Raw genomic sequence first — 22,987 nt, forward strand, 5'->3', positions numbered from 1 at the left:
GAGGGAGGGTACATATAGAGAGAGGGAGGGGTACATATATAGAGAGAGAGGGAGGGGTACATATAGAGAGAGAGGGAGGGGTACATATAGAGAGAGGGAGGGGTACATATAGAGAGAGAGGGGGGGTACATATAAGAGAGAGAGAGAGAGAGAGAGGGAGGGGTACATATAGAGAGAGGGAGGGGTCACATATAGAGAGAGGAGGGGTACATATAAGAGAGAGAGGAGGGGTACATATAGAGAGAGAGGAGAGAGAGGGAGGGGTACATATATAGAGAGAGGGAGGGGTACATATAGAGAGAGGGAGGGGTACATATATAGAGAGAGAGGGAGGGGTACATATAGAGAGAGAGAGGGAGGGGTACATATAGAGAGAGAGGGAGGGGTACATATAGAGAGAGAGAGAGGGAGGGGTACATATAGAGAGAGAGAGAGGGAGGGGTACATATATAGAGAGAGAGGGAGGGGTACATATAGAGAGAGAGAGAGGAGGGGTACATATATAGAGAGAGAGGGAGGGGTACATATAGAGAGAGAGAGGGAGGGGTACATATAGAGAGAGAGGGAGGGGTACATATAGAGAGAGAGAGGGAGGGTACATATAGAGAGAGAGGGAGGGGTACATATAGAGAGAGAGGGAGGGGTACATATATAGAGAGAGGGAGGGGTACATATATAGAGAGAGGGAGGGGTACATATATAGAGAGAGGGAGGGGTACATATAGAGAGAGAGGGAGGGGTACATATATAGAGAGAGGGAGGGGTACATATAGAGAGAGAGGGAGGGGTACATATATAGAGAGAGGGAGGGGTACATATAGAGAGAGAGGGAGGGGTACATATATAGAGAGAGGGAGGGGTACATATAGAGAGAGGGAGGGGTACATATATAGAGAGAGAGGGAGGGGTACATATAGAGAGAGAGAGGGAGGGGGTACATATAGAGAGAGAGGGAGGGGGTACATATAGAGAGAGAGAGAGGGAGGGGTACATATATATAGAGAGAGGGAGGGGTACATATAGAGAGAGAGAGAGGGAGGGGTACATATATAGAGAGAGGGAGGGGTACATATAGAGAGAGAGAGAGGGAGGGGTACATATAGAGAGAGAGGGAGGGTACATATATAGAGAGAGAGGAGGGGTACATATAGAGAGAGAGAGGGAGGGGTACATATAGAGAGAGAGAGAGGGAGGGGTACATATAGAGAGAGAGAGAGGGGTACATATAGAGAGAGAGAGGGAGGGGTACATATAGAGAGAGAGGGAGGGGTACATATAGAGAGAGAGAGAGGGAGGGGTACATATAGAGAGAGAGAGAGGGAGGGGTACATATAGAGAGAGAGAGAGGGAGGGGTACATATAGAGAGAGAGGGAGGGGTACATATAGAGAGAGAGAGGGAGGGGTACATATAGAGAGAGAGAGGGAGGGGTACATATAGAGAGAGAGGGAGGGGTACATATAGAGAGAGAGAGAGAGGGGGGTACATATAGAGAGAGAGGGAGGGGTACATATAGAGAGAGAGAGAGGGAGGGGGGGTACATATAGAGAGAGAGGGAGGGGTACATATAGAGAGAGAGAGGGAGGGGGTACATATAGAGAGAGAGAGAGGGGGGGGTACATATAGAGAGAGAGGGAGGGGTACATATAGAGAGAGAGAGAGGGAGGGGTACATATAGAGAGAGAGGGAGGGGTACATATAGAGAGAGAGAGGGAGGGGTACATATAGAGAGAGAGAGGGAGGGGTACATATAGAGAGAGAGAGGGAGGGGTACATATAGAGAGAGAGAGAGGGGTACATATATAGAGAGAGGGAGGGGTACATATAGAGAGAGAGGGAGGGGTACATATATAGAGAGAGAGAGAGGGGTACATATAGAGAGAGAGGGAGGGGTACATATATAGAGAGAGAGAGGGGTACATATATAGAGAGAGGGAGGGGTACATATAGAGAGAGAGGGAGGGGTACATATATAGAGAGAGGGAGGGGTACATATAGAGAGAGAGGGAGGGGTACATATATAGAGAGAGAGAGAGGGGTACATATAGAGAGAGAGGGAGGGGTACATATATAGAGAGAGAGAGGGGTACATATATAGAGAGAGGGAGGGGTACATATAGAGAGAGAGGGAGGGGTACATATATAGAGAGAGGGAGGGGTACATATATAGAGAGAGGGAGGGGTACATATAGAGAGAGGGAGGGGGTACATATAGAGAGAGAGGGAGGGGTACATATAGAGAGAGAGGGAGGGGTACATATAGAGAGAGAGGGAGGGGTACATATATATAGAGAGAGAGAGGGAGGGGTACATATAGTGAGAGAGAGGGAGGGGTACATATAGAGAGAGAGAGGGAGGGGTACATATAGAGAGAGAGAGAGGGGGGGTACATATAGAGAGAGAGAGGGAGGGGTACATATAGAGAGAGAGAGAGGGAGGGGTACATATAGAGAGGGAGAGGGAGGGGTACATATAGAGAGAGAGAGGGAGGGGTACATAGAGAGAGAGAGGGAGGGGTACATATAGAGAGAGAGGGAGGGGTACATATATATATAGAGAGAGAGGGAGGGGTACATATAGTGAGAGAGAGGGAGGGGGTACATATAGAGAGAGAGAGGGAGGGGTACATATAGAGAGAGAGAGAGGGAGGGTACATATAGAGAGAGAGAGGGAGGGGTACATATAGAGAGAGAGAGAGGGAGGGGTACATATAGAGAGGGAGAGGGAGGGGTACATATAGAGAGAGAGAGGGAGGGGTACATATAGAGAGAGAGGGAGGGGTACATATAGAGAGAGGGGGAGGGGTACATATATAGAGAGAGAGGGAGGGGTACATATATAGAGAGAGAGAGAGGGAGGGGTACATATAGAGAGGGAGAGGGAGGGGTACATATGGAGAGGGAGGGGTACATATAGAGAGAGAGAGAGGGAGGGGTACATATAGAGAGAGAGAGGGAGGGGTACATATAGAGAGGGAGAGGGAGGGGTACATATAGAGAGGCAGAGGGAGGGGTACATATAGAGAGGGAGAGGGAGGGGTACATATATAGAGAGAGAGAGGGAGGGGTACATATAGAGAGAGAGAGAGGGAGGGGTACATATAGAGAGAGAGAGGGAGGGGTACATATAGAGAGAGAGAGAGGGAGGGGTACATATAGAGAGGGAGAGGGAGGGGTACATATAGAGAGAGAGAGGGAGGGGTACATATAGAGAGAGAGAGGGGTACATATATATATAGAGAGAGAGGGAGGGGTACATATAGAGAGAGAGGGAGGGGTATATAGAGAGAGAGAGGGAGGGGTACATATAGAGAGAGAGAGGGAGGGGTACATATAGAGAGAGAGGGAGGGGTACATATAGAGAGAGAGAGGGGGGTACATATAGAGAGAGAGGGAGGGGTACATATAGAGAGAGAGAGGGAGGGGTACATATAGAGAGAGAGAGAGGGAGGGAGGGGTACATATAGAGAGAGAGAGAGAGAGAGAGGGAGGGGTACATATAGAGAGAGAGGGAGGGGTACATATAGAGAGAGAGGGATGGGTACATATAGAGAGAGAGAGAGGGAGGGGTACATATAGAGAGAGAGAGGGAGGGGTACATATAGAGAGAGAGAGGGAGGGGGTACATATATATAGAGAGAGGGGGGGGGTACATATAGAGAGAGAGAGGGAGGGGTACATATAGAGAGAGAGAGAGGGAGGGGTACATATAGAGAGAGAGAGAGAGGGGTACATATATATAGAGAGAGGGAGGGGTACATATATATAGAGAGAGGGGGGGTACATATATATAGAGAGAGGGAGGGGTACATATATATAGAGAGAGGGAGGGGTACATATATATATAGAGAGAGAGGGAGGGGTACATATATAGAGAGAGGGAGGGGTACATATATATAGAGAGAGGGAGGGGTACATATATAGAGAGAGAGAGGGAGGGGTACATATATATAGAGAGAGGGAGGGGTACATATATATAGAGAGAGAGGGAGGGGTACATATATATAGAGAGAGGGAGGGGTACATATATATAGAGAGAGAGGGAGGGGTACATCTAGAGAGAGGGAGGGGTACATATAGAGAGAGGGAGGGGTATATATATATAGAGAGAGGGAGGGGTACATATATAGAGAGAGAGGGAGGGGTACATATATAGAGAGAGAGGGAGGGGTACATATAGAGAGAGAGGGAGGGGTACATATATAGAGAGAGAGGGAGGGGTACATATATATAGAGAGAGAGGGAGGGGTACATATAGAGAGAGAGAGGGAGGGGTACATATAGAGAGAGAGAGGGAGGGGTACATATATAGAGAGAGGGAGGGGTACATATAGAGAGAGAGGGAGGGAGGGGTACATATATAGAGAGAGAGAGGGAGGGGTACATATAGAGAGAGAGAGAGGGAGGGGTACATATAGAGAGAGAGAGAGGGAGGGGTACATATAGAGAGAGAGGGAGGGGTACATATAGAGAGAGAGGGAGGGGTACATATAGAGAGAGAGAGGGAGGGGGTACATATAGAGAGAGAGAGGGAGGGGTACATATATAGAGAGAGAGGGAGGGGTACATATATATAGAGAGAGGGAGGGGTACATATATAGAGAGAGAGGGGGAGGGGTACATATATATAGAGAGAGGGAGGGGTACATATAGAGAGAGAGAGAGGGAGGGGTACATATAGAGAGAGAGGGAGGGGTACATATATAGAGAGAGAGGGAGGGGTACATATATATATATAGAGAGTGGGAGGGGTACATATATAGAGAGAGAGAGGGAGGGGTACATATATATAGAGAGAGGGAGGGGTACATATAGAGAGAGAGAGAGGGAGGGGTACATATAGAGAGAGAGAGGGAGGGGTACATATAGAGAGAGAGGGAGGGGTACATATATAGAGAGAGAGGGAGGGGTACATATATATAGAGAGAGGGAGTACATATAGAGAGAGAGCGGGAGGGGTACATATAGAGAGAGAGAGGGAGGGGTACATATATAGAGAGAGGGAGGGGTACATATAGAGAGAGAGAGGAGGGGTACATATAGAGAGAGAGAGGGAGGGGTACATATAGAGAGAGAGAGGGAGGGGTACATATAGAGAGAGAGGGAGGGGTACATATAGAGAGAGAGGGAGGGGTACATATATAGAGAGAGAGAGGGATACATATAGAGAGAGAGGGAGGGGTACATATAGAGAGAGAGGGAGGGAGGGGTACATATAGAGAGAGAGAGAGGGAGGGGTACATATAGAGAGAGAGAGAGGGAGGGGTACATATATAGAGAGAGAGGGAGGGGTACATATATAGAGAGAGAGGGAGGGGTACATATAGAGAGAGAGAGGGGGGGGTACATATAGAGAGAGAGGGAGGGGTACATATAGAGAGAGAGAGGGAGGGGTACATATAGAGAGAGAGAGAGGGAGGGGTACATATATAGAGAGAGAGAGGGAGGGGTACATATAGAGAGAGAGGGAGGGGTACATATAGAGAGAGAGAGGGAGGGGTACATATATATAGAGAGAGGGAGGGGTACATATGAGAGAGAGAGGGAGGGGTACATATAGAGAGAGAGGGAGGGGTACGTATAGAGAGAGGGAGGGGTACATATAGAGAGAGAGAGGGAGTGGTACATATAGAGAGAGAGAGAGGGAGGGGTACATATAGAGAGAGAGAGAGAGGAGGGGGTACATATAGAGAGAGAGAGGGAGGGGTACATATATATATAGAGAGAGGGAGGGGTACATATATATATAGAGAGAGAGGGGGGGGTACATATATATATATAGAGAGAGGGGGGGGTACATATAGAGAGAGAGAGGGAGGGGTACATATAGAGAGAGAGAGGGAGGGGTACATATAGAGAGAGAGAGAGGGAGGGAGGGGTACATATAGAGAGAGAGAGAGGGAGGGGTACATATATATAGAGAGAGGGAGGGGTACATATAGAGAGAGAGGGAGGGGTACATATAGAGAGAGAGGGATGGGTACATATAGAGAGAGAGAGGGAGAGGTACATATATAGAGAGAGAGGGAGGGGTACATATAGAGAGAGAGAGGGAGGGGTACATATAGAGAGAGAGAGGGAGGGGTACATATAGAGAGAGAGGGGGAGGGGTACATATAGAGAGGGAGAGGGGGTACATATAGAGAGAGAGAGAGAGGGAGGGGTACATATATAGAGAGAGAGAGAGAGAGGGGGGGTACATATATATATAGAGAGAGGGGGGTACATATAGAGAGAGAGAGGGAGGGGTACATATAGAGAGAGAGAGGGAGGGAGGGGTACATATAGAGAGAGAGAGAGGGGGGTACATATAGAGAGAGAGAGAGGGGTACATATAGAGAGAGAGGGAGGGGGTACATATAGAGAGAGAGAGGGAGGGGTACATATAGAGAGAGAGAGGGGACATATATAGAGAGAGGGAGGGGTACATATAGAGAGAGAGAGGGAGGGGTACATATAGAGAGAGAGGGAGGGGTACATATAGAGAGAGAGAGAGGGGTACATATAGAGAGAGAGAGGGAGGGGTACATATAGAGAGAGAGGGAGGGGGGTACATATAGAGAGAGAGGGAGGGGTACATATAGAGAGAGAGAGAGAGAGAGAGAGAGGGGTACATATAGAGAGAGAGGGGGGTACATATATAGAGAGAGAGGGGGTACATATAGAGAGAGAGAGGGGTACATATAGAGAGAGAGGGGGGTACATATAGAGAGGGAGGGGTACATATAGAGAGAGAGAGGGGTACATATAGAGAGAGAGGGGGGTGCATATAGAGAGAGAGAGGGAGGGGGTACATATAGAGAGAGAGAGAGAGGGAGGGGTACATATAGAGAGAGAGGGAGGGGTACATGAGAGAGAGAGAGGGAGGGGTACATATAGAGAGAGAGGGAGGGGTACATATAGAGAGGGAGGGAGGTGTACATATGAGAGAGAGAGAGGGAGGTACATATAGAGAGGGAGGGAGGGGTACATATAGAGAGAGAGAGAGAGAGGGAGGGGTACATATAGAGAGAGAGGGAGGGGTACATATAGAGAGGGAGGGAGGGGTACATATAGAGAGAGAGAGAGGGAGGGGTACATATAGAGAGAGAGAGGGAGGGGTACATATAGAGAGAGGGGGAGGGGTACATATATAGAGAGAGGGAGGGGTACATATAGAGAGAGAGAGGGAGGGGTACATATAGAGAGAGAGGGAGGGGTACATATAGAGAGAGAGAGAGAGGGGTACATATAGAGAGAGAGGGAGGGGTATATAGAGAGAGAGGGAGGGAGGGGGTACATATAGAGAGAGAGGGAGGGAGGGGTACATATAGAGAGAGAGAGAGAGGGGTACATATAGAGAGAGAGAGGGAGGGGTACATATAGAGAGAGGGGGAGGGGGTACATATATAGAGAGAGAGGGAGGGGTACATATAGAGAGGGAGGGGTACATATAGAGAGGGAGAGGGAGGGGTACATATAGAGAGAGAGGGAGGGGTACATATAGAGAGAGAGAGGGAGGGGTACATATAGAGAGAGAGGGAGGGGTACATATAGAGAGAGAGGGAGGGGTACATATAGAGAGAGAGGGAGGGGTACATATAGAGAGAGAGAGGGAGGGGTACATATAGAGAGAGAGGGAGGGGTACATATAGAGAGAGAGGGGGGGTACATATAGAGAGAGAGAGAGGGAGGGGTACATATAGTGAGAGAGAGAGGGAGGGGTACATATAGAGAGAGAGAGGGAGGGGTACATATAGAGAGAGAGGGAGGGGTACATATAGAGAGAGAGAGGGAGGGGTACATATATAGAGAGAGAGAGGGAGGGGTACATATATATAGAGAGAGGGAGGGGTACACATATATAGAGAGAGAGGGAGGGGTACAATATATAGAGAGAGGGAGGGGTACATATATATAGAGAGAGGGAGGAGGTACATCTAGAGAGAGGGGGGTACATATAGAGAGAGGGAGGGTATATATATAGAGAGAGAGGGAGGGGACATATATAGAGAGAGGGGGAGGGGTACATATATAGAGAGAGAGGGAGGGGTACATATAGAGAGAGGGAGGGGGTACATATATAGAGAGAGAGGAGGGGTACATATATAGAGAGAGAGGGAGGGGTACATATGAGAGAGAGAGGGAGGGGTACATATATAGAGAGAGAGGGAGGGTACATATATGAGAGAGAGGGAGGGGTACATATAGAGAGAGAGGGAGGGAGGGGTACATATATAGAGAGAGAGAGGGAGGGGTACATATAGAGAGAGAGAGAGGGAGGGGTACATATAGAGAGAGAGAGAGGGAGGGGTACATATAGAGAGAGAGAGGGGAGGGGGACATATAGAGAGAGAGAGGGAGGGGTACATATAGAGAGAGAGAGAGGGAGGGGTACATATATAGAGAGAGAGGGAGGGGTACATATATATAGAGAGAGAGAGGGGTACATATATAGAGAGAGAGGGGGAGGGTACAATATAGAGAGAGGGAGGGGTACATATAGAGAGAGAGAGAGGGAGGGTACATATAGAGAGAGAGGGAGGGGTATATATATAGAGAGAGAGGGAGGGGACATTATATATAGAGAGAGGGAGGGGTATACATATAGAGAGAGAGAGAGGGGGTACATATATATAGAGAGAGGGGGGGGTACATATAGAGAGAGAGAGGAGGGGGTACATATATAGAGAGAGAGGGAGGGGTACATATATAGAGAGAGAGGGGGAGGGTACATATATAGAGAGAGAGGGAGGGGTACATATATAGAGAGAGGGAGGGGTACATATAGAGAGAGAGCGGAGGGGTACATATAGAGAGAGAGAGGGGTACATATATAGAGAGAGGGAGGGGTACATATAGAGAGAGAGAGGGAGGGGTACATATAGAGAGAGAGAGAGAGAAGGGTACATATAGAGAGAGAGGGAGGGGTACATATAGAGAGAGAGGGGGAGGTACATATATAGAGAGAGAGAGAGGGATACATATAGAGAGAGAGAGGGAGGGGGTACATATAGAGAGAGAGAGAGGGAGGGGTACATATAGAGAGAGAGAGAGGGAGGGGTACATATAGAGAGAGAGAGAGGGAGGGGTACATATATATAGAGAGAGGGAGGGGTACATATATAGAGAGAGAGGGAGGGGTACATATAGAGAGAGAGAGGGAGGGGTATATATAGAGAGAGAGGGAGAGGTACATATAGAGAGAGAGGGAGGGGTACATATAGAGAGAGAGGGAGGGGTACATATAGAGAGAGAGAGAGGGAGGGGACAATATAGAGAGAGAGAGGGAGGGGTACATATAGAGAGAGAGGGAGGGGTACATATAGAGAGAGAGAGGGAGGGGTACATATATATAGAGAGAGGGAGGGGTACATATAGAGAGAGAGAGGGAGGGGTACATATAGAGAGAGAGGGAGGGGTACGTATAGAGAGAGAGGGAGGGGTACGTATAGAGAGAGAGAGGGAGTGGTACATATAGAGAGAGAGAGAGGGAGGGGTACATATAGAGAGAGAGAGAGAGGGAGGGGTACATATAGAGAGAGAGAGGGAGGGGTACATATATATATAGAGAGAGGGAGGGGTACATATATATATAGAGAGAGAGGGGGGTACATATATATAGAGAGAGGGGGGGTACATATAGAGAGAGAGAGAGGGGTACATATAGAGAGAGAGAGGGAGGGGTACATATAGAGAGAGAGAGAGGGAGGGAGGGGTACATATAGAGAGAGAGAGAGGGATGGAGGGGTACATATATATAGAGAGAGGGAGGGGTACATATAGAGAGAGAGGGAGGGGTACATATAGAGAGAGAGGGATGGGTACATATAGAGAGAGAGAGGGAGAGGTACATATATAGAGAGAGAGGGAGGGGTACATATAGAGAGAGAGAGGGAGGGGTACATATAGAGAGAGAGAGGGAGGGGTACATATAGAGAGAGAGGGGGAGGGGTACATATAGAGAGGGAGAGGGGTACATATAGAGAGAGAGAGAGAGGGAGGGGTACATATATAGAGAGAGAGAGAGAGAGGGGGGTACATATATATATATAGAGAGAGGGGGGGGTACATATAGAGAGAGAGAGGGAGGGGTACATATAGAGAGAGAGAGAGGGAGGGAGGGGTACATATAGAGAGAGAGAGAGGGGGGGTACATATAGAGAGAGAGAGAGGGGTACATATAGAGAGAGAGGGAGGGGTACATATAGAGAGAGAGAGGGAGGGGTACATATAGAGAGAGAGAGGGGTACATATATAGAGAGAGGGAGGGGTACATATAGAGAGAGAGAGGGAGGGGTACATATAGAGAGAGAGGGAGGGGTACATATAGAGAGAGAGAGATAGGGGTACATATAGAGAGAGAGAGGGAGGGGTACATATAGAGAGAGAGGGAGGGAGGGGTACATATAGAGAGAGAGGGAGGGGTACATATAGAGAGAGAGAGAGAGAGGGGGTACATATAGAGAGAGAGGGGGGTACATATATATATAGAGAGAGAGGGGTACATATAGAGAGAGAGAGGGGTACATATAGAGAGAGAGGGGGGGGTACATATAGAGAGGGAGGGGTACATATAGAGAGAGAGAGGGGTACATATAGAGAGAGAGGGGGGGTACATATAGAGAGAGAGAGGGAGGGGTACATATAGAGAGAGAGAGAGAGGGAGGGGTACATATAGAGAGAGAGAGGGGGGGTACATATAGAGAGAGAGAGGGAGGGGTACATATAGAGAGAGAGGGAGGGGTACATATAGAGAGGGAGGGAGGTGTACATATAGAGAGAGAGAGAGGGAGGGGTACATATAGAGAGGGAGGGAGGGGGTACATATAGAGAGAGAGAGAGAGAGGGAGGGGGTACATATAGAGAGAGAGGGAGGGGTACATATAGAGAGGGAGGGAGGGGTACATATAGAGAGAGAGAGAGGGAGGGGTACATATAGAGAGAGAGAGGGAGGGGTACATATAGAGAGAGGGGGGGAGGGTACATATAGAGAGAGGGAGGGGTACATATAGAGAGAGAGAGAGAGGAGGGGTACATATAGAGAGAGAGGGAGGGGTACATATAGAGAGAGAGAGAGGGGTACATATAGAGAGAGAGGGAGGGGTACATATAGAGAGAGAGGGAGGGAGGGGTACATATAGAGAGAGAGGGAGGGAGGGGTACATATAGAGAGAGAGAGAGAGGGGTACATATAGAGAGAGAGAGGGAGGGGGTACATATAGAGAGAGGGGGAGGGGTACAATATAGAGAGAGAGGGAGGGGTACATATAGAGAGGGAGGGGCATATATAGAGAGGGAGAGGGAGGGGGTACATATAGAGAGAGAGGGAGGGGTACATATAGAGAGAGAGAGGGGGGGGTACATATAGAGAGAGAGGGAGGGGTACATATAGAGAGAGAGGGAGGGGTACATATAGAGAGAGAGGGAGGGGTACATATAGAGAGAGAGAGAGGGAGGGGTACATATAGAGAGAGAGGGAGGGGTACATATAGAGAGAGAGGGAGGGGGTACATATAGAGAGAGAGAGAGGGAGGGGTACATATAGTGAGAGAGAGAGAGGGAGGGGTACATATAGAGAGAGAGAGGGAGGGGTACATATAGAGAGAGAGGGAGGGTACATATAGAGAGAGAGAGGGAGGGGTACATATAGAGAGAGAGAGGGAGGGGTACATATAGAGAGAGAGGGAGGGGTACATATAGAGAGAGAGAGGGAGGGGTACATATAGAGAGAGAGGGAGGGGTACATATAGAGAGAGAGGGAGGGGGTACATATAGAGAGAGAGAGGGAGGTGTACATATACAGAGAGAGAGGGAGGGGTACATATAGAGAGAGAGGGAGGGGTACATATAGAGAGAGAGGGAGGGGTACATATAGAGAGAGAGAGAGAGAGGGAGGGGTACATATAGAGAGAGAGGGAGGGGTACATATAGAGAGAGAGAGGGAGGGGTACATATAGAGAGAGAGAGGGAGGGGCATATAGAGAGAGAGAGAGAGGGAGGGTACATATAGAGAGAGAGAGAGAGGGAGGGGTACATATAGAGAGAGAGAGAAGGAGGGGTACATATAGAGAGAGAGAGAGGGGGAGGGGTACATATAGAGAGAGAGAGGGAGGGGTACATATAGAGAGAGAGAGAGGGAGGGGTACATATAGAGAGAGAGGGGGGGAGGGGTACATATATAGAGAGCGAGAGAGAGGGGGGGAGGGGTACATATAGAGAGAGAGAGAGGGAGGGAGGGGTACATATAGAGAGAGAGAGAGGGGGAGGGGTACATATATAGAGAGAGAGGGAGGGGTACATATATAGAGAGAGGGAGGGGTACATATATATAGAGAGAGGGAGGGGTATATATAGAGAGAGAGAGAGGGAGGGGTACATATATATAGAGAGAGAGTGAGGGGTACATATAGAGAGAGAGAGAGGGAGGGGTACATATAGAGAGAGAGAGAGGGAGGGGTACATATAGAGAGAGAGAGAGAGAGGGAGGGGTACATATAGAGAGAGAGGGGGGGGTACATATAGAGAGAGAGAGGGAGGGGTACATATAGAGAGGGAGAGAGAGAGGGAGGGAGGGAGGGGTACATATAGAGAGAGAGAGGGAGGGGTACATATAGAGAGGGAGAGAGAGAGGGAGGGAGGGAGGGGTACATATAGAGAGAGAGGGGGGGTATATATAGAGAGAGAGAGAGAGGGAGGGGTACATATAGAGAGGGAGAGAGAGAGGGAGGGGTACATATATATATAGAGAGAGAGGGAGGGGTACATATAGAGAGAGAGGGAGGAGTACATATATAGAGAGAGAGAGGGAGGGTACATATAGAGAGAGAGGGAGGGAGGGGTACATATAGAGAGGGAGAGGGAGGGGTACATATAGAGAGAGAGAGGGAGGGGTACATATAGAGAGAGAGAGGGAGGGGTACATATAGAGAGAGAGAGAGGGAGGGGTACATATAGAGAGAGAGAGGGAGGGGTACATATAGAGAGAGAGAGGGAGGGGTACATATAGAGAGAGAGAGAGGGAGGGGTACATATAGAGAGAGAGAGGGAGGGGTACATAAAGAGAGAGAGAGGGAGGGGTACATATATATAGAGAGAGAGAGAGAGAGGGAGGGGTACATATAGAGAGAGAGAGGGAGGGAGGGAGGGGTACATATAGAGAGAGCGAGGGAGGGGTACATATAGAGAGAGAGTGGGAGGGAGGGGTACATATAGAGAGAGAGGGAGGGAGGGGTACATATAGAGAGAGAGAGGGAGGGGTACATATAGAGAGAGAGGGAGGGAGGGGTACATATAGAGAGAGAGAGGGAGGGGTACATATAGAGAGAGAGGGAGGGGTACATATAGAGAGAGAGAGGGAGGGGTACATATAGAGAGAGAGGGAGGGGTACATATATATAGAGAGAGAGGGAGGGGTACATATAGAGAGAGAGAGGGAGGGAGGGGTACATATAGAGAGAGAGAGGGAGGGGTACATATAGAGAGAGGGGGAGGGGTACATATATATAGAGAGAGAGGGGTACATATAGAGAGAGAGAGAGAGAGAGAGGGAGGGGTACATATAGAGAGAGAGGGAGGGAGGGGTACATATAGAGAGAGAGGGAGGGAGGGGTACATATAGAGAGAGAGGGGGGGAGGGGTACATATATAGAGAGAGAGGGAGGGGTACATATATAGAGAGAGAGGGAGGGGTACATATAGAGAGAAGGACTTGCCCTTTCTCTCTCTCGCTCTCTCAGCTCTCTCTCACTCTATCCATCCATCTCTCTCTCCATCCATCCATCCATCCATCCATCTCTCTTCCTCTCATCCCTCTCTCTCCCCCTCTCTCCCCCATCCCTCTCTCTCTCTCAGTAGGAGTGTTTTTAGTAGGAGTAGCACGCTGAGCCTGTGGCCTTTTCAGTTTCCCACCGGGAAGCAGAGACGCTTAGAGAACCCTGTCACAACTCCTGGAAAACTGGAGACACTCTGGAGAGAATGCTTTAGACACAGTGGGACTGAGAGAGATGCAGAGACAGAGAGAGAGAATGCTTTAGACACAGTGGGACTGAGAGAGATGCAGAGACAGAGAGAGAGAATGCTTTAGATACAGTGGGACTGAGAGAGAGACAGAGACAGAGAGAGAGAATGCTTTAGACACAGTGGGACTGAGAGAGATGCAGAGACAGAGAGAGGAGCAGAGCTCGACATTGAACATGGCCCTGGCCACCAAATTTCACCAGTCTAGGGGAAGGGGAGGGAAGGGGAGGGAAGGGCAGGGAGGGGAAGGGCAGGGAAGACAAGGCCCCCTCCCTCTCCTCTCCCCCTCCCTCCCTCTCCTTCCCCTTCTCCCCCTCCCCCACCCTCCCTCACTTCCCCCTTCTCTCCCCCACCCTCCCTCCCTTCTCCTCTCACTTTCTTTCTCCTCCTCCCTCCCCCTTCTCTCCCCTCTCCTCCCCCTTCTCTCCCACCACCCACCCTCCCTCTCTCTCTCCGTTTGATAAGAATCAGTTCCATCACACACACTCACTCACACACACACACACACACAGAGAGTTGATGTGTTTTCTGTTCCACACACTGATTGTGATAATTTTCTCTCCTCAGGCCTGCCCAGAGATATGGAGACAGTACCACATCACGGTAAGAGTGTGTGTGTCTGTGTGTGTGTGTGTGTGTGTGTGTGTGTGTCTCAGTGATATAGTCCTCAGCCAAAGAGAAAAGAGCAGCTTGTTTGTCAATTAAAAGACGTGATAAAGCATGAAATGGGCTGCCTTCACCTCACGGGACCAGACTGTGTCAGTGTGTATGGAGACAGGGGTGGTCTGCCTGTCTGCCTGTCTGTCTGTCTGCCTGTCACTCTTGTCTATGGAGATTAATTAGCCTGCTCAGTTTAATGAAAGGAGCAGCGTCGTTAGAGCACTGCTAGCACTGCAGGGGAGAGGGAGGAGGGGGACGGGAGGGGGGGGAGAGGGGGAGAGAGGGAGGAGGGGGGACGGGAGGGGGAGAGAGAGAGGGGGGAGAAGGGGGACGGGAGGGGGAGAGAGAGAGGGGGGAGGGGGGGAGAGAGAGAGGGGGAGGAGGGGGACGGGAGGGGGGAGAGAGAGGGGGAGAAGGGAGGAGAGGTGGGGAGGGGGAGAGAGAGAGGGGGAGAAGAGTGGAGCGGGTCGAGGGAGGGGAGGGAAAGGGGGATAGAGAGAGGGGTGGGAGATGAGAGAGGGAAGACAGATCATGTTGAGAGGTGTTGCTTAAGATGCTGCAGTCTACAGTAGTATGTTTCCATGTTGAGAGGTGTTGCTTAAGATGCTGCAGTCTACAGTATTATGTTTCCATGTTGAGAGGTGTTGCTTAAGATGCTGCGGTCTACAGTAGTATGTTTCCATGTTGAGAGGTGTTGCTTAAGATGCTGCAGTCTACAGTAGTATGTTTCCATGTTGAGAGGTGTTGCTTAAGATGCTGCAGTCTACAGTATTATGTTTCCATGTTGAGAGGTGTTGCTTAAGATGCTGCGGTCTACAGTAGTATGTTTCCATGTTGAGAGGTGTTGCTTAAGATGCTGCAGTCTACAGTAGTATGTTTCCATGTTGAGAGGTGTTGCTTAAGATGCTGCGGTCTACAGTAGTATGTTTCCATGTTGAGAGGTGTTGCTTAAGATGCTGCAGTCTACAGTAGTATGTTTCCATGTTGAGAGGTGTTGCTTCAGATGCTGCAGTCTACAGTAGTATGTTTCCATGTTGAGAGGTGTTGCTTAAGATGCTGCAGTCTACAGTAGTATGTTTCCATGTTGAGAGGTGTTGCTTAAGATGCTGCAGTCTATAGTAGTATGTTTCCATGTTGAGAGGTGTTGCTTAAGACGCTGCAGTCTACAGTAGTATGTTTCCATGTTGAGAGGTGTTGCTTAAGATGCTGCAGTCTACAGTAGTATGTTTCCATGTTGAGAGGTGTTGCTTAAGATGCTGCAGTCTACAGTAGTATGTTTCCATGTTGAGAGGTGTTGCTTAAGATGCTGCGGTCTACAGTAGTATGTTTCCATGTTGAGAGGTGTTGCTTAAGATGCTGCAGTCTACAGTAGTATGTTTCCATGTTGAGAGGTGTTGCTTAAGATGCTGCAGTCTACAGTAGTATGTTTCCATGTTGAGAGGTGTTGCTTAAGATGCTGCAGTCTACAGTATTATGTTTCCATGTTGAGAGGTGTTGCTTAAGATGCTGCAGTCTACAGTAGTATGTTTCCATGTTGAGAGGTGTTGCTTAAGATGCTGCAGTCTACAGTAGTATGTTTCCATGTTGAGAGGTGTTGCTTAAGATGCTGCAGTCTACAGTAGTATGTTTCCATGTTGAGAGGTGTTGCTTAAGATGCTGCAGTCTACAGTAGTATGTTTCCATGTTGAGAGGTGTTGCTTAAGATGCTGCGGTCTACAGTAGTATGTTTCCATGTTGAGAGGTGTTGCTTAAGATGCTGCAGTCTACAGTAGTATGTTTCCATGTTGAGAGGTGTTGCTTAAGATGCTGCAGTCTACAGTAGTATGTTTCCATGTTGAGAGGTGTTGCTTAAGATGCTGCAGTCTACAGTATTATGTTTCCATGTTGAGAGGTGTTGCTTAAGATGCTGCAGTCTACAGTAGTATGTTTCCATGTTGAGAGGTGTTGCTTAAGATGCTGCAGTCTACAGTAGTATGTTTCCATGTTGAGAGGTGTTGCTTAAGATGCTGCAGTCTACAGTAGTATGTTTCCATGTTTAGAGGTGTTGCTTAAGATGCTGCAGTCTACAGTAGTATGTTTCCATGTTGAGAGGTGTTGCTTAAGATGCTGCAGTCTACAGTAGTATGTTTCCATGTTGAGAGGTGTTGCTTAAGATGCTGCAGTCTACAGTAGTATGTTTCCATGTTGAGAGGTGTTGCTTAAGATGCTGCAGTCTACAGTAGTATGTTTCCATGTTGAGAGGTGTTGCTTAAGATGCTGCAGTCTACAGTATTATGTTTCCATGTTGAGAGGTGTTGCTTAAGATGCTGCAGTCTACAGTATTATGTTTCCATGTTGAGAGGTGTTGCTTAAGATGCTGCTGTCTACAGTATTATGTTTCCATGTTGAGAGGTGTTGCTTAAGATGCTGCAGTCTACAGTAGTATGTTTCCATGTTGAGAGGTGTTGCTTAAGATGCTGCAGTCTACAGTAGTATGTTTCCATGTTGAGAGGTGTTGCTTAAGATGCTGCAGTCTACAGTAGTATGTTTCCATGTTGAGAGGTGTTGCTTAAGATGCTACAGTCTACAGTAGTATGTTTCCATGTTGAGAGGTGTTGCTTAAGATGCTGCAGTCTACAGTAGTATGTTTCCATGTTGAGAGGTGTTGCTTAAGATGCTGCAGTCTACAGTAGTATGTTTCCATGTTGAGAGGTGTTGCTTAAGATGCTGCAGTCTACAGTATTATGTTTCCATGTTGAGAGGTGTTGCTTAAGATGCTGCAGTCTACAGTAGTATGTTTCCATGTTGAGAGGTGTTGCTTAAGATGCTGCAGTCTACAGTAGTATGTTTCCATGTTGAGAGGTGTTGCTTAAGATGCTGCAGTCTACAGTAGTATGTTTCCATGTTGAGAGGTGTTGCTTAAGATGCTGCAGTCTACAGTAGTATGTTTCCATGTTGAGAGGTGTTGCTTAAGATGCTGCAGTCTACAGTAGTATGTTTCCATGTTGAGAGGTGTTGCTTAAGATGCTGCAGTCTACAGTAGTATGTTTCCATGTTGAGAGGTGTTGCTTAAGATGCTGCAGTCTACAGTATTATGTTTCCATGTTGAGAGGTGTTGCTTAAGACGCTGCAGTCTATAGTATTATGTTTCCATGTTGAGAGGTGTTGCTTAAGATGCTGCTGTCTACAGTATTATGTTTCCATGTTGAGAGGTGTTGCTTAAGATGCTGCGGTCTACAGTAGTATGTTTCCATGTTGAGAGGTGTTGCTTAAGATGCTGCAGTCTACAGTATTATGTTTCCATGTTGAGAGGTGTTGCTTAAGATGCTGCAGTCTACAGTAGTATGTTTCCATGTTGAGAGGTGTTGCTTAAGATGCTGCGGTCTACAGTATTATGTTTCCATGTTGAGAGGTGTTGCTTAAGATGCTGCAGTCTACAGTATTATGTTTCCATGTTGAGAGGTGTTGCTTAAGATGCTGCAGTCTACAGTAGTATGTTTCCATGTTGAGAGGTGTTGCTTAAGATGCTGCAGTCTACAGTAGTATGTTTCCATGTTGAGAGGTGTTGCTTAAGATGCTGCAGTCTACAGTAGTATGTTTCCATGTTGAGAGGTGTTGCTTAAGACGCTGCAGTCTACAGTAGTATGTTTCCATGTTGAGAGGTGTTGCTTAAGATGCTGCAGTCTACAGTAGTATGTTTCCATGTTGAGAGGTGTTGCTTAAGATGCTGCAGTCTACAGTAGTATGTTTCCATGTTGAGAGGTGTTGCTTAAGACGCTGCAGTCTACAGTAGTATGTTTCCATGTTGAGAGGTGTTGCTTAAGACGCTGCAGTCTACAGTAGTATGTTTCCATGTTGAGAGGTGTTGCTTAAGATGCTGCAGTCTACAGTAGTATGTTTCCATGTTGAGAGGTGTTGCTTAAGATGCTGCAGTCTACAGTAGTATGTTTCCATGTTGAGAGGTGTTGCTTAAGATGCTGCAGTCTACAGTAGTATGTTTCCATGTTGAGAGGTGTTGCTTAAGATGCTGCAGTCTACAGTAGTATGTTTCCATGTTGAGAGGTGTTGCTTAAGATGCTGCAGTCTACAGTAGTATGTTTCCATGTTGAGAGGTGTTGCTTAAGATGCTGCAGTCTACAGTATTATGTTTCCATGTTGAGAGGTGTTGCTTAAGACGCTGCAGTCTACAGTATTATGTTTCCATGTTGAGAGGTGTTGACTGACTGCTGAACAACTGGCGTTGACTAGTTTATAAAAGGTCTCTAACTGACTGAATCAAGTCCATCTCCTATGTCCCTTTGCCATTCATAAATCATCAACGTGGTTGTACTGTGTGTTGACTGACAGCTGAACGGCTAGTGTTGACTGACAGCTGAACGGCTAGTTTCGAACCCCAGACTGTAGTGACGCCGTAACACTGCGATGCAGTGCCTTAAACCGCTGAACCACTCGGGAAGGCCCTTGATTTTTTAATGTATTTATACGGTGTGACTTTACTTGCATAAAAATATGATCATTGGGGGCCCTCATGGAATCCAGGCATTAAAACAGAATTTCGTGGCATCCAATTGGTAGTTACAGTCTTGTCCCATCGCTGCAATTCCCGTACGGACTCGGGGAGAGGCGAAGGTCGAGAGCCGTGCGTCCTCCGAAAACACAACCCAACCGAGCCGCACTGCTTCTTGACAACAGTGCCCGCTTAACCCGGAAGCCAGCCGCACCAATGTGTCGGAGGAAACGCCGTACACCTGGCGACCGTGTCAGCGTGCACTGCGCCCGGCCTGCCACAGGAGTCGCTAGTGCGCGATGGGACAAGAACATCCCTGCCGGCCAAACCCCCCCCTTAACCTGGACGGCGCTGGGTCAATTGTGCGCCGCCCCATGGGTCTCCTGGTCGCGGCCGGCTGCGACAGAACCTGGACTCAAACCAGGATCTCTAGTGGCACAGCTAACATGACAGCCCGCTTGGAGTTTGCCAAAAGGCACCTAAAGGACTCTCAGACCATGAGAAACAAGATTCTCTGGTCTGATGAAACCAAGATTGAACTCTTTGGTCTGAATGCCAAGCGTCACATCTGGAGGAAGCCTGGCACCATCCCTACGGTGAAACATGGTGGTGGCAGCATCATGCTGTGGGGATGTTTTTCAGCTGCAGGAACTGGGAGACTAGTCAGGATCGAGGGAAAGATGAACAGAGCAAAGTACAGAGAGATCCTTGATGAAAACGTGCTCCAGAGCGCTCAGGATCTCAGACTGGGGTGAAGGTTCACCTTCCAACAGGACAATGACCCTAAACACACAGCCAAGACAATGCAGGAGTGGCTTCGGGACAAGTCTCTGAATGTCCTTGAGTGGCCCAGCCAGAGCCCTGAGTTGAACCCGATTTGACAGAGCTTGAGAGGATCTGCAGAGAAGAATGGGAGAAACTCCCCAAATACAGGTGTGCCAAGCTTGTAGCGTCATACCCAAGAAGATTTAAGGCTGTAATCACTGCCAAAGGTGCTTCAACAAAGTACTGAGTAAAGGGTCTGAATACTTATGTAAATGTAATATTTCCGTTTTTTATTTTTAATACATTTGCAAAAATGTCTAATAAACTGCTTTGTCATTATGGGGTATTGGGTGTAGATTGATGAGGGGGGAAAAAAAACAATTTAATCAATTTACAGCATAAAGCTGTAACGTAACAAAATGTGTAAAAGTCAAGGGGTCTGAATACTTTCCGAAGGCGCTGTAGGTGGGACAACCACATATCACAGGCATAGTAACACTTTACCTCAATAACGCAGCTTTCAGGTGTGTGTGTGTGTGTGTGTGTGTGTGTGTTCTCTGTGTGTGTGTGTGTGTTCTCTCTGTGTGTGTGTCTGTGTGTGTTCTCTGTGTGTGTGTGTGTGTTCTCTGTGTATGTGTGTGTTCTCTGTGTGTGTGTGTCTGTGTGTGTCTCAGTGTGTGGGCTAGTTTAAGGGGTGGTGGATTTTGTGACCTAGGTCTAATTGAGGTATTTAAACAGTTGAAGCATAGGGAACAGAAGGTCGTTACACTCTCTCTCTCTCTCTCTCTCTCTCTCACTCACTCACTCACTCACACACACACACACACACACACACACACACACACACACACACACACACACACACACACACACACACACACACACACACACACACACACACACACCTCTTAGGGCTCCTACTGTTTAAGACAGCATTTTATTCATGATACTGTTTATGACCCTGAACTCCCCAAAGTGACTGTGTGAGTGTGTGTGTGTGTCATGTGTGTGTGTGTGTGTGTGTGTGTTCTGGGAGATGCGACTCTGTCACCTTCCTCTGGGCTCAGCCAGGTGTGAAAAGGCATTCTGTCAGACCCGTACTACTGGGGGTGGGTCCTCCTCTCTCACTGATGTCCTCAGGGCTGTGTGTGTGTGTGTGTGTCATAGTGTGTGTGTGGGTGTGTGTCATGGTGTGGGTGTGTGTGCATGGTGTGTCATGGTGTGTGTGTGTGTGTGGGTGTGTGTACCTTCCTCTTTCAGTGATGTCCTCAGGGATTTGTGGTTTCTACAGCTTTAGTCTGGAGGAGTCTGTTAGAGAGGCCAGGTGCTGGGAACACACTCCTCCTACACCTAGTCTCTGAACCTCAGTCCTATTACAGTGGAAGGAGAGGAGGATGGAGGGAGGAGAGAAGGAGAGGAGAATGGAGGGAGGAGGAGAGAGAAGGAGAGGAGAATGGAGGGAGGAGGAGAGAGGAGAGGAGAATGGAGGGAGGAGGAGAGAGAAGGAGAGGAGAATGGAGGGAGAAGGAGAATGGAAGGAGGAGGAGAGAGAAGGAGAGGAGAGAGAGAGAGAAGGAGAGGAGAATGAGGGAGGGGAGAATGGAGGGAGGGAGGGAGGAGAGGAGAGGAGAATGGAGGGAGGAGGAGCAGGGGACAGAGGAGAGGGAGAAAGAGAGGGAGAGAGAGGAGAGGGAGAGAGAGAGGGAGAGGGAGAGGGAGAGGGAGGGGGAGGGAGGGAGGGAGAGAGAGAGAGAGAGAGAGAGAGAGAGAGAGAGAGAGAGAGAGAGAGAGAGAGAGAGAGAGAGAGAGAGAGAGAGAGAGAGAGAGAGAGAGAGAGAGAGAGAGAGAGAGAGAGAGAGAGAGAGAGAGAGAGAGAGAGAGAGAGAGAGAGAGAGAGAGAGAGAGAGAGAGAGAGAGAGAGAGAGAGAGAGAGAGAGAGAGAGAGAGAGAGAGAGAGAGAGAGAGAGAGAGAGAGAGAGAGAGAGAGAGAGAGAGAGAGAGAGAGAGAGAGAGAGAGAGAGAGAGAGAGAGAGAGAGAGCAGAGCAGGAGGCACAGCACCTGTCACAGTGGGGGTTGAGTACAGAGCAGGTGATTGGTTCAGGTATATCAGTGTGGCTGTTGATTGGTCCTCTTTAGATAGTTGGTGATGATACCTGTATGTGTGTGTTCATTGATCGCTCTCTCTCCTCGCAGAGATAGCAGTGTGTTTAAGTGTGTGTGTATCGAGCGGTTCCTCTCCTCGTGGTGATATCGGTGTTTTGATCTCATTCCAGAGGGGGAAGAAGCAGCAGTAGTGTGTGTGTGTGTGGATCTGTGTCTCTAGGGGGTGTGTGTTGATGGACGCTGCCACCCTACTGTACACACAGATAAAGCTGTTCCTCCACTTCCTCTCCTCCCAGAGGGCCTCTGTTTCACTCACGCTATCTCTTCTCTTCTCACACCATGGGAGATTCTCATTTGGGGAGGAAAAAAAAGACCATCCTTAGAGTCCTTCGTGAAGAGTTTTGAGATCTTTCACACACCCTTTTAAATCAGCTGTTGTTTACTGGAAGGAGAAAGGCACATGTTTAAAAACCATCCTTATCCTTGATCTAGAAAAATGTATTTCACAACTAGCTTCATTTGTTTTGATCACTTTACACATTTATTTTGGGATCCACCTCTGTAAAGTCATTTGCTTTCCTCGCCTCCTCTCCTCGATTTACCTTTGACCTTTTTCAAAAAGGAGGCTAGGAGATGATGCAGAACATAGGAGTTAGCACTCTGAGAATCTCTCTTCCCCTCCACCGTGTCAACCATCTTCATATCTCCTCCACCGTGTCAACCATCTTCATATCTCCTCCACCGTGTCAACCATCTTCATATCCCCTCCACCGTGTCAACCATCTTCATATCTCCTCCACCGTGTCAACCATCTTCATATCCCCTCCACCGTGTCAACCATCTTCATATCCCCTCCACCGTGTCAACCATCTTCATATCCCCTCCACCGTGTCAACCATCTTCATATCTCCTCCACCGTGTCAACCATCTTCATATCTCCTCCATCACACCTTTCTCTCTCCTCTCTCTCTCTCCC

The 22,987-nt window shown here is 48.4% G+C and overlaps 1 protein-coding gene across 1 annotated transcript in view; it reads left to right on the forward strand.

Moving 5' to 3' along the window:
* LOC121579251 (zinc finger CCHC domain-containing protein 7) overlaps nt 1–22,987 on the forward strand; it is a 138,496-nt gene that overhangs the window by 84,123 nt on the left and 31,386 nt on the right. The window contains exon 7 of the mRNA XM_045216689.1: nt 14,564–14,599. Within this exon, the coding sequence (XP_045072624.1) occupies nt 14,564–14,599 (36 nt within the window). The remainder of the gene's footprint in view (nt 1–14,563; nt 14,600–22,987) is intronic.

This window comes from Coregonus clupeaformis, unplaced genomic scaffold (genome assembly GCF_020615455.1).
Source record: "Coregonus clupeaformis isolate EN_2021a unplaced genomic scaffold, ASM2061545v1 scaf0774, whole genome shotgun sequence".
Classification (NCBI taxonomy): Eukaryota; Metazoa; Chordata; class Actinopteri; order Salmoniformes; family Salmonidae; genus Coregonus; species Coregonus clupeaformis.